Source organism: Nematolebias whitei, chromosome 5 (genome assembly GCF_014905685.2).
Source record: "Nematolebias whitei isolate Nwh7 chromosome 5, NemWhi1, whole genome shotgun sequence".
NCBI lineage: Eukaryota > Metazoa > Chordata > Actinopteri > Cyprinodontiformes > Rivulidae > Nematolebias > Nematolebias whitei.
The window spans coordinates 47170588-47187988 of record NC_056502.1 but is presented as its reverse complement, the minus strand read 5'-3'; the positions used below and the strand labels follow the sequence as shown (position 1 = coordinate 47187988).

At 39.9% G+C, this 17401-nt stretch overlaps 1 protein-coding gene across 1 annotated transcript in view; it reads left to right on the top strand.

The window, feature by feature from the left end:
• Positions 1-16555, top strand: part of preb (prolactin regulatory element binding) — a gene marked incomplete at its 5' end in the record, with an annotated part of 45312 nt that extends 28757 nt beyond the window's left edge. The window contains 3 exons of the mRNA XM_037677198.1: positions 15650-15722; positions 15799-15958; positions 16032-16555. Coding sequence (XP_037533126.1) covers positions 15650-15722; positions 15799-15958; positions 16032-16126 — 328 coding nt within the window. The remainder of the gene's footprint in view (positions 1-15649; positions 15723-15798; positions 15959-16031) is intronic.
• Between the last annotated feature and the right edge of the window lie 846 nt (positions 16556-17401).

Genomic DNA, 17401 nt, shown 5'->3' with positions numbered 1-17401 from the left:
GTAAACAGCCATCAGTGTGCTAATGATCCATTGTTAGGCTGATGGTCTTTCTTGAGCATGTGATCAGCTGGTTTTGGTTGTCAGCAGCAAACTGGTTGATCCACTCTGAGAAGGTGCTATTTAAGAGACTGAGCTGAAAACAGCACCTCAGACTGAGGAAGTCTCTTGGATGAGAGACGAAACGTTTCTAGATTTTTTTGCTTTGTTTTGTTTTTTGTTTTTTTGAATGTCCAGAGGACCAGATTGAACTTTTTTGGATTTTTCTACCTGGATTATTGAGCATGCATCAGGATATATACAGTAGTCCCTCGTTTATCACGAGGGTTTCCGTTGTAGCAGGAATGGTTAATAATGATTAAAAATTCGTTATGAATTTTATTTTGAAGGGGCACCACTCTCAGCTCTGAGAGAAAATCTGAAGGTCTGAAAATCAATTCAGATGTTATTGTTTAATTATCTCGAATTACTCTTTTTACTCTGCGAGTTCTTTTATATACAATACAATACAACTTTATTAAAAAAGCACTTTAAAACAACACCGCTGGCCAAAGTGCTGTACACTAACTCATACAAGCATAAAAACTATGAACTCAACAAATACAATAAAAGAAATGAACTACCAAATCATAAAGCAGCAAACAGTAACAACAATAAAACAAATAACATAAAACTGTAAAGCCAACATTTCAAGCTGCGTGAAAAACCAAAGAGAAAAAATGAGTCTTCAGAGCAGATTTAAAAACAGGAAGTGAGTTAGCTTGTCTGACGTGCAGAGGCAGCTTGTTCCACAGTTTAGGTGCCGCGACTGAGAACGCTCGGTCACCTCTCAGCCTCCTGTTGGACTTTGGGACGGCCTGTTGGCTGATCAGCTGACCTAAGAGAGCGTGAGGGATTGTACGGCTGGAGAAGGTCAGACAGATACTGTGGGGCGAGACCATGAAGACATTTGAATACAAACAAAAGAACCTTAAAATTAATCCGGAAACGAACTGGGAGCCAGTGTAGCGATTTTAAGACAGGGGTGATGTGCTCTCATTTTCTGGTGCCAGTTAAAAGACGAGCAGCAGCATTCTGAACCAGCTGAAGTCGAGTCAGTAATGACTGGCTCAGGCCCACATAAAGTGAATTGCAATAGTCCAGACGAGTTGTGATGAAAGCATGGATTAAAATCTCAAAATGATGTTGTGACAGGAATGGTTTCACCATGGCCAGTTGTCTCAGGTGATAAAAGCTGGACTTGACCACAGATTTAATCTGAGCATCCAGTTTAAAATCATTGTCCAACCTCACACCCAGGTTGGTTGCTGTCTTAGTCAGATGTTTGGTTAAAGAACCCAGATCAACATGGACTTTAGAACCATCACTGGGCTTAAACAACAAGACCTCCATCTTTTTCTCATTAAAGTGTAAAAAGTTCTGTGACATCCATGCTCTGACTTCCGCCATACATTCCAGGAGTTGGTTCAAGGCGTACTGTTTATCTTGTTTCAAAGGAAAATAGATTTGGCTGTCATCGGCGTAACAATGAAAAGAAATACCATGTTTCTGGAGAATATATCCCAGAGGTAGTAAATAAAGAGAAAACAGAAGGGGCCAAGTACAGATCCCTGAGATACTCCACACGTGAGAGGAGCTACAGAGGGCTCCACAGAACCAAAGCGTACACAAAAGCTTCTCTCAGTTAAATAAGATCTAAACCACTGTAGAGCAGGACCCTGAATGCCCACCCTGTTCTCCAGATGAGACAGGAGGATCTGATGGTCCACTGTGTTGAAGGCAGCAGTTAGGTCCAGCAGCATCAAAACTACACAGTGACCAGAGTCTGTGGCTATGAGAATGTCGTTCAAAACTTTCAACAGTGCCGACTCAGTACCATGGTGAGTTTTAAAACCAGATTGAAACAGTTCAAGAATGTTGTGGTCGTTTAAGTAAGATGTTAACTGACTGTAAACTATTTTCTTCAAGATCTTCGACACAAAGGGCAGTTTAGAAATAGGCCTAAAATTGGACATGTCTGTAGAATCAAGACCGGTTTTTTTAATCAGTGGTGTCACAACTGCATGTTTAAAATGAAGGATTCGGATGTCATAAATAAAACACACACACTTTAGTACAATTTTGTGATGTTTATTTGACTATATATGATAAAATAACTGTTGGAAATTATTTCTGACATTTAAATGAGGTTTCACAACCGGAGTTTTATGGATATTAATGTGACCGTAAAATTGCTTGTTAGCAGGAATTAACAGATAAATGAAATTATTCTATGTGCTTAACCAAACCAAAACAAGATGTAATGTAGAACAATTGGAATTTTCAACAGGCAGATTAATTATGCAAATTTAACTAAAAGAATGACGTTTTATCGTTCAATAGTTAAAATTTGGTCTGAGATTTAAGGAAAAATAATTACTGAACTGAGTTAATACTAATTTGGTTAAAATCTAAATTCTTAGACACCATCGTCAACCTTCAGAGTATAGATCAGCTGTTCCTACCAGGAGTTGTCTTCAAACAGCCGCCTGAAGATACCAGATATTGGACTCTTTCTGCTGAGATGATCTTTGATGTAAAGGTGGAAATTCCTTCACATCCCTGATATCAAGGCGATAAGTTTGGTCACTGGCTCTAATGGTCAACCGGACCGTCTCCTGGAGTTCTGGACAACTGTTGTTAACTCTGTTTGATGATAACTGCAGGTGTCTGGAGCGCTGAAGAGGGTTCTATCAAACTTTGCTAAAGTTGAAACTAATTTTCTTCTTGGAAGTTTTTGTAAGTTGTGTCTTAAAAGATTACTCCTCCTCCTGTCTTCTCTCGTTCAACTTCTGCTATCAACTTCCAAAATTCATCTTCTCCTATTCATCTTCTCTCATCATCTGCTGAGAGGTCTTCCTCTCTTGTAAACAATTGACCACACCTCTGATTTGAAAGAGGTGGTCGATTTGAACCAATCAGAATGGAAGGGCTGAACTTTATCAACTAAATAAAGTATTATTTTAATCTGCTCTGTTGAAAAAGTCATCAAATAAAACCATTTAAGACACTTATCAGCTTTAAATGAGGTTAAAACCAATAAAGACACTTTGTTAACCTTGTAAACAGAAAACAAGTTTGCAAAATTTTGGGCTACACAGGTTCTTGTCAGCTGTAGGAGAAACAACAAGGCAAGTTATTTAGTTATTCCCAGTAAACAATTATTTCATTACAGAAAAAACATTATTACTTCTTCTAGAATGTGAATAAAAGTCTGTCTGTTTTTTGCATGCAGGAAAGGGGACCCAAGTGTCAAGGCTGGAATTCCTTTGAACAGAGACAAGGCTTTTCTGTTATTTACAATCAATGAAGGATAGTTTGGTTGGAGGTTGGTACAAGGTGATATTAGGACATCCTGGGTGATCTGTGTTAACGCAAACATCCATTTTTGGGGTTCACAGAAAGGGTGTTCCAATATTATTCAGATTTATTGGAACTTCGGTTGTCTTGCAAACCATAAAAGTCTCTTTTGACACTTTCCAGAGTTAGAGATGCTGAGAACAAGGTTTAAACTGTCCCAGGGTCTGAAATGGGGGTGGAATGTCTCAGTTGTTCAAGGGCGAGGAGTTTCCTTTTTTTCCTTTTTCAGAAGCATCTTTACAGAATGAACTACTCGGTTACCAGAAATAAAAGTGTGTTATAAAATGACATTCAGGGACGCAGGTATATCTCTACACTGTTCTCAGCCAAATATTCCCCCCCCCCCCAGTGAAAAATCATGAAGTAGGAAATTTAATAGTAAGTAGTACAAGTAGCAAGTAGTAGTTTATTTTAGTATTTGTGTGTATACCTTCCCACTAAATATTTAGTATTTAGCAGTATTCTAAACAATGTTTCTATACTCTAAACGCTCTAAAAGAGTACAGCATGTCATGATTAGGGATGGGGCCGATCCGATCCAGTATCGGTATTGGCCTCCGATACCAGCATAATTTACGTATCGGATTTTTCCGATCCACCTGCCGATATTTCCGATCCATGATGCATTTTGGCTTCAAACTACGAAATGGATTTCCTGAATGGCGGTGTGTCTCATGAACCCAGAATAATAAGATTCGCCTCACATTCAGGAAATCCAGTTCATAGTTTGTAGCCAGCTACAACGTGAGGACGGAGTTAGCAGCACTGTGGCTAACAGCTAACAAACTTTTCATCGAAACATGTCCGCTGTGTGGAAGTATTTTACACTAGAAACACCACAAAACAAGACAGCATTGTGCAATGTCTGCAGAGCCATAGCGCCACATTAAACCGCGGTAAAGTTAGTTTTACGTTGGAAGTTCGAGCTCCGTGGCTTCAGCGGGGTGCTGCTCTTTGCTCAACCGGAAAGAGGCGACTCGACCCCTGCCAGCCGCGTCCAATCTGCCCCGCTCAGTCTGCCCGTCTCCGAGGAGGGACAGACTGAGCGCAGCTGCCCCAAATCAGGCTGCTTGCTTCAGATTGAACAAGAAGAAGACATCGTTGAAATCACGGAGCTCAAATGTTTACCGAGAAGTTGCTAAACTTAATCATGATTCATGACCAACCCCTATCAGTTGTAGAAAATGAAGGATTTCACAGCTTGATACTTGCATCCAAGATATAGTTTACCCTCCAGGAGATATTTATCAGTACAACAGTAAACAATCATAAAAACAACATATGATCTGAATATTATATTAAAAACAAAAACGGCTACATTATAAATCGATGTAAAATACTAAAAACGGGAACATGTCTGTTGGTTTATGCCATGAACTTAGCAGGTGTTTGAAGCCATTTAACATTTAATTTAATTCATTCATTTAAAAGAAACAAAATTTAAAAAAAAATCATGAAAAAGAAAACATTGAATGAAAAGAGTACAGAAAGAAGAAAATTTCTTATCTGCCCCTTATTTAAAAAAATATAAAAGAACTTTAAACAATCACTTAAAATTAATCACTTTAATATCCACTTTAAAGCTAGGAATAAAAAGAAACATGTTTTGTGTTAGTAGAATGTAATTCTAACTAAAACTTATCCAAAATTAATAAAACTTACCTCAAGTTGCCTTTTTGGACATGCATGCATATATTTGTACAAATTGTACTTGAGAGGAGATTATTACAGCCTCATATAAAATCAATGATGATGATGATATCGGAACTGGATCGGTATCGACCGATATTCAGACTTAGGTATTGGGATCGGAAGTTTAAAAAAGTGGATCGGTGCATCCCTAGTCATGATCTCTGCTCTCTGCCCCTGCCAGCACTCTTGGCCACTCCCACTTCTCCGCTGCAGAGGTCATGACATGCTGCAGGAGTGACATGTGACATGCTGCACCTGTGGGCTGCACGCAGGTGTAGCAGGTGCTACATAATTTAAAATAATAAATCTAAAATAAAAATTCCATGCCTATCATGCGGCCCATCCATCAATCAGCCAGTTGTGTGTCATGTCCAATCTTACTTTGCAAAACCGCGATAGAGCGAGTCCGTGAAAGTCGAACCACGAAGTAGCGAGGGACTACTGTATGTCCATATTTTTAAAGTATAAAATTAGTTTTTAGTATTTTCTAGTCCTCTTTGAAACCTTGCTTGGTATGTTACTGTGGGTGACACCTTCATATGTGGCCATCATGGAAGCTCTAAGTTCCAATAGCAACAATACCTCCAAGTTTCTTTGGAGTGTTGTGGTCAGAAGATCTGGGAACAGCTGCCTAAGCTCTAGAGAATTGTGCCAGAGTGGGAAATGAACTTTTTTGTTCCGGTTATTTCCTCACTCCAAAGTAATTAGGCTTAATACGTTAAGCTCTAGAGAATTGTGCAAGAGGGGGAACTGAACTTTTTTTGTTCCGGTTATTTCCTCTCTCCAAAGTAATTAGGCTTACTACGTCCAATTTTGGATCTACACTTACTCAATCTACACCTCCAAAAGTACAAATTTAGGATGCTGACACACAATGTTCTGTTCCCGTTTTCGACCTGGCTCATGCTAGTAGATTTACAAGATACTTATCTTTTATGTAAGCTGTTATCCAGCACACAGAAAAATTCTCAGGTTCACATATTTGGGTGTAGCCTATGAATATCAGATCCTCCCATTCAGGCTGTCACTAGCTTTGAAGTTGTTCAGCTGGTGTATGGAGGCAGCTTGAAGTGCATGGGCATGTAAGAGCTGGGGCTGATTTGGATGACTTTTTGGAGTTTGCATCTAGTAGATGTGCAATCACAAAAGATATCCACAGACCCTGTTATACTGCTTGTGCAACCTTGGTTTCAACATAAACCTGATCAAGTGTGCTAGTTCCCACACAGAATATAAAATATTTGAACACCATTTCTTTCTGTGCTTTCCTCTTAAGAGAAGAAGTGGAGAAATTTCCCCAGCATCTTGCCCTACTTTGCATGGGAAACTGGCTCTTGTTAAGAGCCTGCATGCACCTCACATGAATAATGGCCCAACTCGTTTCTGTTGTACCTCAGGAGCTTTTGAGGATGTGAACGATCCAGCGTGGGGTCTCCTCCCTGTGGTTGGATATGAGGCCTCACCTTAGGCATATGATGACATTGTCTCCCCACTGCATGCTAGTAGCACTGCAGGACTGGAGACATCCAGATGTGTTTACCTCTAGCACCTCACTGGGAGCAGTGGTTATGTGGTAAATGGACTGTACTTACATAGTGCATTTCTATTTTATCAAGACACTCAAAGCTCTTTAAAACACAATCTGTGCCTCATTTACCCATCCATACAGCACTCTACTAGATCTATACAAATAATAATCAGAGCTTTATCACATTCATTCACTCATGGGATAAACATCGGAGACAATGATGTGTTCAGTGTCTTGCCCAGGGACACTTTGGCATGTGACTGCTGCTGGAATCAAACCCCCAACTCTTGCATTGGAGGATGACTGCTCTAACCACTCAATAAACACTTAACCTCACTTTATCTGTGCTGCTGATTATCCATGCTGCTGATCTCTTGGTGTTAAGCTGCTGTATTCATACCCATCTGCTCACAACAGACTCATGTTCAGGCTGCTATTTAATACACTGTATTATATTATATTATTATTGTTTAGTGTTTATCTTAGATCCTTGTATACTGTTTCATTTTATACTTTATGTTTTTGCTAGTTTTGGGTGTAATTGGGACGTTGAGTACACAGTTTCGTTCCACCTCATGTACCACATGCGATGAGAATGACAATACAGAATATTGAGTTGACTTTACATAAGAAATATAAAAACATCCATCATCTTTACTTGTTTCTTCATTTTTGGGGTTGGGGTGGGTCGCTGGTGCCCATATCCAGCGGTCACTGCAAGAGGCAGAGGACATCCTGGACAGGTCTCCAATCCATCACAGGTATACATAAAGATGAGACAAACAACCATTCACTCTTTGTCTCACGTAGGGACAATTTAGTTACCAATCAGTCTAACATTCAATTCAATTTAATTCAGTTTATTTATATAGCGCCAAATCACAAAAAAAGTTGTCTCAGGGCACTTTACAGAAACATTCACATACATAAAAGCCAATTAGTAAAGTTCTCTATCTAAGGAATCTAGCAGAGAAGTTGAATCTTGGCTTTGTTGCAGTCTTCCATCCTGAGCAAGCACAGTGTCAACAGTGGAAAGGAAAAACTCCCTTTTAAAAGGAAGAAACCTCCAGCAGAACCAGGCTCAGGACAAGCGGCCATCTGCTTTGACCGGCAGGTTGAGAGGACAAGAAGGAGAGAAAAACGAACACAGAATGGTAGGTCCAGGTGTATCTGAAAGACAAAAAAACACATGTTAAGGATAGAAAAAAATAATTACAAATACAAAACAGGTTGAGCAGAGTAAGTAAAGACAGTAGCAGAGTGAAAATTGTGGTCAGTTTGTCCTCCAGCAGTCTAAGCCTATAGCAGCATAACTAAGGGACAGCTCAGGGAACCCATGCCGACCCTAACTGTAGGATTTAGCAAAAAGGAAAGTCTTAAGCCTAGTTTTAAAACTGGATAGTGTCAGTCTCACCGACAGAGACTGGAAGTTGGTTCCACAAGAGAGGAGCCTGATAACTGAAAGATCTGCCTCCCATTCTGTTTTTGTAAATTCTAGGAACCACAAGTAAACCTGCAGTCTGAGAGCGAAGTGCCTTGTTAGGAAAATATGGAACAATAAGATTTGTAATATAAGATGGAGCCAGGTTGTTGAAAGCTTTGTAGGTTAGAAGTAAGATTTTGAATTCTATTCTGGATTTGACAGGGAGCCAATGGAGAGAAGCTAAAACTGGAGAAATATGATCTCTCCTACTAACTCCGGTTAAGACTCTGGCAGCAGCATTTTGGATCAACTGAAGACGTTTTAAAGACATATTTGGACATCCAGATAATAAAACATTGCAATAGTCCAGTCTAGACATGACAAATGCATGGACCAGTTTTTCTGCATCATTTTTAGATAAGATGTTTCTAAATTTAGCGATATTACACAGGTGGAAGAATGCAGTTCTAGTAATGTTTTTAATGTGGGGGATAAAAGACATGTCCTGATCAAAAATAACACCAAGATTTGTAACATTAGAGCTGGAGGACAGATTAATGCCATCTAAGGAGGGAGAAAGACTGAAAAATTCATTCCTAAGGTGCTCATGTCCAAAAACCAAAACCTCAGTCTTGTCTGTGTTCAACAGGAGAAAATTAAGGGTCATCCAGGTTTTTATGTCTTAAAGACATGCTTGTAGTCTAAGTAGCTGATTGGATTCATTGGGTTTAATGGACAAATATAATTGTATGTCTTCAGCATAACAATGAAAATTTATCCCATGCTGTTTAATAACTTTACCTAATGGAAGCATATATAAAGTAAAGAGTACTGGCCCAAGCACTGAGCCCTGAGTAACTCCATGACTAACTTTGGTGTATGAAGAAGATTTATAATTTACATTTACAAACTTGAATCTATCAGATAGATATGATTTAAACCATTTTAGAGCTGTTCCTATAATCCCAATATCATATTCAAGCCTCTGTAGTAAAATATTATCAACTGTATCAAATGCAGCACTGAGGTCTAACAGGACCAGTATAGACACAAGTCCATTGTCTGAGGCCATGAGAATATCATTAGTTACTTTTACTAGTGCTGTTTCTGTGCTATGATATTCTCTAAACCCTGACTGAAACTTTTCAAACAGATTATTTCTTTGTAGATGTTCACGCAACTGACCTGCAACTATTTTCTCTAGAATTTTTTATATGAAAGTTAAAAAATTAGATATAGGTCTATAGTTGGCCAGAATTTCTGAATCAAGATCAGACTTCTTAAGTAAAGGTTTAATTACAGCAACTTTAAAGCTCTGTGGCACATTACCATCCATTAAAGACAAATTAAGTAGATCCAAAAGGTGGACATTAATTAGGGGAAATACCTCTTTAAACAGTCTGGTTGGGATGGAATCTAGCAGGCATGTGGATGGTTTGGATGAGGTTATTATTTTTGACAATTCAGAGAGCTCAACAGGACAAAAACTGTCCAAACATAAATCAGGCTCTAGTGAAATTTTTAAAGTTGCCTCATTTGACAGGGGACTATAGATAGAAGGAAGGATGGTTTGAATTTTCTCTCTAATATAATTTTATTTATAAAGAATCTCATGAAGTCATCGCTACTTATAGTTGTAGGGATACATTGTTCAACAGAAATGGAACTTTTAATTAGTCTAGCAATAGTACTAAACAGAAACCTAGGGTTATTTTTATTCTCCTCTATTAAAGATGAGTAATATAAAGTTCTAGCTTTACGGAGAGCTTTTTTATATGTTGGCAGACTATCTTTCCAAGTTGAATAAAATTCTTCAACTTTAGTAGAGCACTATTTTCTCTCCTGGTTTCTAGATGCCTGCTTTAAAGTACGTAACTCAGAATTTAACCAAGGAGCCAGTTTCCTCTGATTGATTACTTTCTTTTTCATTGGAGCAATTTTATCAAGTGAAGTTTGCTTTGAAGTTGTAAGATGATCAACTAGATGATCTAAGTCACTGTTCTCTGATGCATTACTCTGCAAGACAGAGGAAAACATTGATGGAAGAGATTGTTTAAAATTGGTTACAGCATTTTCTGATAATCACCTGCTGAGATGAAATTTACTCTCAGTGACTGTGTAGTCATTTAATGTAAACTCAAAGGTTATTAAAAAATGGTCGGACAGAATAGGATTTTGAGGAACTATTATCAAGTCCTTAATCTCTATATCATAGGTCAGAACTAAATCAAGAGTGTGATGATAAGAGTGAGTAGATGTGCCGATGTTTTGGGTAAAACCAAATGAGTCTATTAAATTATTAAAGGCTATGCTTAAGCTATCACTCTCAACATCCACGTGAATATTGAAATCACCCATTATGATGATTTTGTCAGTATTTAATAGTAAGTCGGTTAATAGTTCTGAGAATTCAGACAAAAACTGAGAGTAAGCGCCTGGTGGACGATATAAAACAACTAGTAAAAGTGGCTTTTCTGATTTCCATTTTGGATGAGAAAGACTGAGGAACAACAATTCAAAAGAATCATAACTAATAACTGGTTTGGCATTAATCAATAATCCTGACTGAAAAATAGAAGCTACTCCTCCACCTCAGCCAGTTGTTCTAGGAACATGAAAATTTAAATAATTAACAGGAGTGGATTCATTTATACTAACAAAATCCTCCTCTTGTAGCCAGGTTTCTGTCAGACAAAATAAATCAATATGATGATCAGTTATCAGTTCATTAACTAACAGGGATTTAGAGGAAAGAGATCTGATGTTCAATACTCCACATTTAATGATTTAATGATTTTGCTCTGGTAAAGTAACTGTGTTTATTTTAATCAGATTTTTATGGTTTATATTTTTAGAGCTGATTTTTGGTTTATTTAATTTGAGCCGTGGGTGAGTTGACACTGTTTCAGTGGGGGTGTGGGTGGGTAACAGAGGAGAAGCAGCAGAGAGGTGTGGAGGACTACAACTCTGCTTCCTGGACTGGACCCTGGGTTGTCAATAATTTGGGGGATAAACAAAATCAGCCATATTTCTAGAAAGAAGAGCGGCTCCGTCCAAAGTGGGATGGATGCCATCTCTCCGCATCAGACCAGGTTTTCCCCAGAAAGAACTCCAGTTATCTATGTAGCCCACGTCGTTGTCAGAACACCACCTGGACACCCAGCGGTTAAACGACGACATACAGGTTGGGGAGGGGGCCGGAGAAAACTAAGGAGTCCGACATGGTTTCAGCAAAGTCACACACCGAAGCAACATTAATTTTAGTGACCTCCGATTGGTGTAACCGGGTGTCATTACCACCGACGGGTTGTCTGCGGAGCTGGGTCTCTGCTGGTGTACGATCGCAATACATTACTAGACCTCCGGCCACTGGTCCAGGATATGGAATTATTGGATGTTGCTGGCCAACAATCCTTGCCCCCGCTTCTGTCGGAGATTCCAAGCTACCTGTTCCGGGTTCCTGCGCTGCTTACACGGCGGAGACGTCATCGTCGTCGCGGTAGACGAAGCGGCTGGCTGGTGAAGCTGAAGTTTTATATGACGCACTGTTCTGCTTTTAACCGATCATCACATGGATCGTTTCTGGGCTCTCGGGTGCCTCGGCGTTTCTTGGATCCCGCTCATGTCTGCTTGGTGCCAGTGGTCGGCTTTCAAGCTCCTCTGCATCGCCGTCCCCGCCCTTCTTGGATCAACATGCGCCGACGGTGTCTCCAAAACCTGAGACCGCTGTGCCGGGTTTCCCGACCTGTCGACGCCCAGGATCCAGTTCCTGTCAGGATTGGCCTGATAAACGCCAGGTCGCTTGGGAATAAAACTTTTATTCTTCGGGACTTTTTTAGCTGCCAAAACCTGGATTTTTTGTTTGTGACTGAGACGTGGCTGAGTGTTGGTGAGTACAGCGCTCTATCTGAGCTCTTACCAGCAAATTGTGCTTATTTTAATTCACCACGGGCCTCGGGGAGAGGGGGAGGCACAGCAACTGTTTACAAACAGGACTACAAATGTAAGCAGTGTTTTCTACAGACGTCTTTTCCCAGCTTTGAGTTTACATCTTTTGAGATGAGACACGTAAACCCAGTTTTCTGTGCTGTCGTCTACCGGCCCCCCAAATATAATAAGGATTTTTTAAGTGACTTTTCTGACTTTTTATCTGGGATTTTAACTAATTATGACAAAGTTCTTTTTGTTGGAGACTTCAATTTGCACGTGTGCTGTCCTGATAAGCCTCTGGTAAAGGACTTTTTAAGCCTTCTGGACTCTTTTAATCTGGTACAGGCCGTATCCGGCCCTACACATGAACATGGACACACATTGGACCTGGTTATTTCCTGTGGTCTGCCAGTGACTAATCTGGAAATCTGTGACGCTGTGTTCTCGGATCACCTGCCTGTTTTATTCAGTGTCACTTTGACACCTACTACAGTTAAAACTCGCGCTGCTGTTCGGCGCTGTCGGATTATTAACCCTTCCACTGCCACTCAGTTCTCTGCTGCTTTTCTTCAGCTCTGTGGATCATCTGACTTCCTCCACTCCAATACAGAAGAGCTCTGGTCATGGTTCTGTTCTTCCTGTCAGACCATCCTGGACTCGGTTGCTCCGTTAAAAACTAGGCAGCCAAGGATTAAACCTGAGCCTTGGTTTAATGACAGAACTCGTGCTGTAAGGAAGGAATGTCGTCGTATTGAACGCAGATGGAAAAAGGACAAACTGCAGGTTACTTTTCAGATTTTAAAAGACTGTTGGCGTCTCTACCAGAGCACGGTTAAAGAAGCAAAAAGGGAATATTTGGCTAGTGTTATTTCTTCAAACAGCCATAACCCACGTGTTTTATTTGACACCATTGACTCTGTGCTTAATATTCCACAAAATGCCTGTTTGGAAGCTTCTCCTGGCATGTGTGAAAATTTTCTGCGTTTTTTTATTGAAAAGGTTGGTAGTACCAGGGCTCTTATTACAGCTCCTGACTCTGACCCCTCAGTTTCAGTCCCTTGCTCTGCTGTTTTTAATCAGTTTGAGCTTGTGACTGTTTCACTTTTAGAGGACGTAGTTGGCCGCATTAAGCCATCAGGTTCCCCACGTGATCCTGTCCCTCCACGACTTTTTAAAGATATTTTATCTAGCATAGGGCTGCCTGTTCTTGCAATTTTAAATGGCAGTCTGTCCTCAGGTGTGGTCCCTGCTAGTTTTAAACATGCAGTGGTGCAGCCCCTGCTTAAAAAAACCTGGCCTTGATCCAACTGTTCTGGCTAATTATCGGCCTATTTCAAAGCTGCCTTTTCTTTCTAAGGTTTTAGAGAAACTTGTATACTGTCAGCTGACACAGTTTTTAAATGACAATGGCATTCTGGAGGTTTTCCAGTCAGGTTTTAAAACTCTCCACAGTACAGAATCTGCTTTGATTAGAGTTTTTAACGACATCCTTCTTGATTGTGATTCTGGTAATCATGTTGTTCTGATTTTACTTGACCTAACTGCTGCTTTTGATACAGTGGACCACAACATTTTAATATCGCGATTACGACATATTGTTGGTATTGATGGCACTGTTCTTAAATGGTTTAAGTCTTACTTGGAGGAGAGAACATTTTCAGTGAAAATTAATGACTCTGAATCATCTTCAGTTCCAATGCAATATGGTGTCCCGCAGGGCTCAATTCTGGGCCCTATGCTCTTCTCGTTGTACTTACTGCCTCTGGGTTCTATCCTTAGGAAACATGGGATTTCATTCCATTGTTACGCTGATGATTGTCAGATTTATTTACCCCTAAAGCAGAAGGATGGACATACGTTCACACATCTCCTGGAATGTCTAGGAGATATTAAAGCTTGGTTGGCCTTGAACTTTTTAAATTTTAATGAAAACAAAACCGAGGTGATGGTGTTTGGACCCAGTGGCTCCTGTGAGTCCTCCTCTATTAACCTGGGACCCTTGGAGAAATATTTTAAACCTGTTATTACAGATCTTGGTTTTAAGGTGGACAGTGATTTTAAATTGGACAGCCAAATCAAAGCCGTGGTTAAGTCCAGCTTTTATCATTTAAGGCGATTGGCGTCAGTGAAGTCTTTTCTTTCCAGACAGCATTTTGAAATGGTGATCCACGCCTTTATTTCGACTCGATTGGATTACTGTAATGCACTTTATCTGGGAGTCAGTCAGTTGCTGCTCTCACGTCTGCAGCTGGTTCAGAATGCTGCTGCACGACTTTTAACAGGAACTCGAAAGAGGGAACATGTGACCCCTGTCCTGGCTTCACTTCACTGGCTGCCTGTATATTTTAGGATTCATTTTAAAATTCTTATGTTTGTTTTTAAATCACTGCATAATCTTGCCCCGGCTTACCTCTCTGAGCTTCTTCATCCCTACATACCCTATCGGTCTCTCAGGTCAGCAGATCAGCTGCTCTTGGAGGTACCAAGAACAAGAAGGAAGCTCAGAGGGGACAGGGCTTTCTCTGTCATGGGCCCTAAGTTATGGAACGACTTGCCTTTGCAGGTCAGAGAGTCCCCTTCACTGTCCATTTTTAAAGTTCGTCTTAAAACTCATTTATTCAACTTGGCTTTTAACACCAGCGGGATCTAGTTTTTAAATTTTGTATGCTTTTAAAATGTATGTTTTTAACACCAGCAGGATCTAGTTTTAAATTGTATGTTTTCTGTTTTTAAACTGTTTTTATTTCCACTTTTATTATGTTGTGTTTTAATGTACAGCACTTTGTGTCAGCCATGGTTGTTTTAAGGTGCTTTATAAATAAAGTTGGTATGGTATGGTATGGTATGGACGTGAATAACAATCTTACCTTATTTAGCCTTAGTCAGCAGTTTCAAATAAGATTCTATGTCGCCCTGCTTGGCCCCCGGAATGCATTTGACTATGGCCGCTGGAGTCCCTAAAGCCATGTTTCGGACTATGGAGCTGCCAATAACATGCATGTCTTTGATCTGTGGGAGGAAACTGGAGTACCTGAAGAAAACCCACGCAGCACAGAGAGAACATGCAAACTCCACCCAGAAAGGTCCTGGTCAGGATTCGATCCGATGACTTTCTTGCTGAGAAGCAACAGCTGTACCAACTGAGCCACCATGCCACCATGTAAAAAAACATGAAAAATTTATTTTTCATGATACTACCCCCAAAAAGGATTGGCCCTTGATCAGATTTTTTATTTTGGCTTCGTGTTAAAATTGAGTTGAACCCCTCTGAGTTCAACGTTCATGCAAATTTAATGAGAAGTTAGAAGCTTGTTTGTAGTTTAAGCTCCGCTTTATGGTCTGAAGAGACTCGTGATCAATGAGACGAGACACCAGTCAGCTGAGTTGATGGAGAAACAAATTGTTTAAATCTTGTCTTGTTCTCAGGAGATGAGACCCACATTTCCACCCAGCTTCTTATGTTGTTTACAGTTGTTTACATTTTCCAGCAACATTTCTCCCAGTTGAGTTTTACTGAAAATATGAATGAGTAAAGGTGGGAAAGTCTTCAAATGTAGTTCTTGTTTTCATATTTTTACATCACAAAGTCTTGGACGTTTGAACTGAGCGGTAGAGACTTTTTATGTCCTCTGTAAGTTTTGTTTAAATAACGGCATCTATTCCTAACTTGTGCTTAACAGCGACTCTGGAACGTTTCTCGGACTTGGAACTGTGACTGGATCAGTAGCAATTTACATTGCGTTCTCCCTCCAGGTAACGCCAGCATCAAATTAAATGATACATGAAGGAACAAAGCAGATGTGAATATGTTTTTTTTTCTGTTCTACAGAAGCTGTATTATGTCCATGAGTCCCATGGCATTGTTGTGACAGATCTGGCCTTCCTGCCTGACTCCCTGAAAGGCAAAAGCCTGAAGGGGAGGAACGAAACAGCCATGTTGAGCGTAGCTGTAGACAGTCGCTGTCAAGTCCATACTGTAGCCATCCAGAGTAAGTCTGCCTCCACCAGCCCCCACAACAACAATTTGTTTTAGAAGCTCATTTGTCTTTGTGTTCCTCTCAGAATATTTCCCCATCTGGCTCGTCATGATGTTCTGTGCTCTTATGGTGGTGGCAGTGGTACTCCTTCTACAATACCTCTTTCCTGGATTTCTTTAACTACGTGGCTCAGGGTGCTCCACCACTGACAAATCTCCAACAGAACTCAGTCCAGACATCTCCATGTCCCAGTACTGCACAACCACAGAACCCAGTGAAACCAAACCACAACCCGCTGTTTACTTTCAACAGTGATTGTTCTCAGTGAGCTTTGGATTCACTACAATTTTGATTTAGTGACTGATCAATAGCTGAAAGCTTTTGACATAAATAGAAAAAGAGTTGACAATTTTTTTAAGTTTGTGCTTGAAAAAGAAATTCATCATAATTCAGATTGTTCTCTTCTAAGCATAATAAACATGTTAAAATATTTGTTATTGGAATAACTAACCGTTTACTATGTCAATATACAGAAATTAGGTCCAGTTTCTTATGTCAAAAACAGATCTGCTCTAAGTCCATGAAAAATAAAGTGTTAAACTTGATTAATCATGTCTTCTGTCAGATTTATATTTAACTTTAAAAGTAAAACATCAACATAAAACATGTCTTAATGTAGAAAATGGTGACTTAATTTTTAAAATCATTTCCACATTACTGTATTTTGTTGGATGGAAAGTAGAAATAAAAGAAATTAAGTGAAGTTTTGGTCAGAAAGTCTTTGTTCAGAATCAGAATAAACTTTATTGGCATTGTACCGAGATACAACGCGAATATGTACGTACAGTCGTCCGAAGATGGGCGGAGTGCACGAAGCTGCGGCTATAAATAATTAGCGCGGCCCTCTTATTCTTATTCAGAATAATATTTTGCTTAGATGAGAAAAGGAAAGAAAACATCAGGAGAGACAGTATAAAAAAAAAGATCTCTCACACCGTGTCCTAGACAGGGCATGATTTGAGGCATTAAAAAAACCTACCACAGCAAAGTAACATAAACAGACGTTATACATGTACATATAGGCCGGTGAAGACATTGAATTTTTAAGGGAAAGTCGTAGCATAGTCCAGAGCCCCCCTCAGCCATTGTCCAGATAAGAGGTGACATTCATCTTCAGCTCAGTTGAGGTTCTGTTACATGTCCACGGCCTTGGGGAAGGGAGGGGTGAGGAAACAGTCAAAGCATCTTTGTTGTTTTCAAAACATTCCAGGAGGAGTTGAGATAAGTCTGACATCAAGGCCACAATTTGGGTCAGGCAGAACTCGTGAATTGTTGTTTCTGCCTTTTAAAGTCTCGCTGGTACATATTCTCTGATGGAACTCCAAAACAGCCAAATTGATCCTTTACTCCAAAAGTTGAGCTCACAGGTTCTCCAAGATTATTCCTATTATTCAT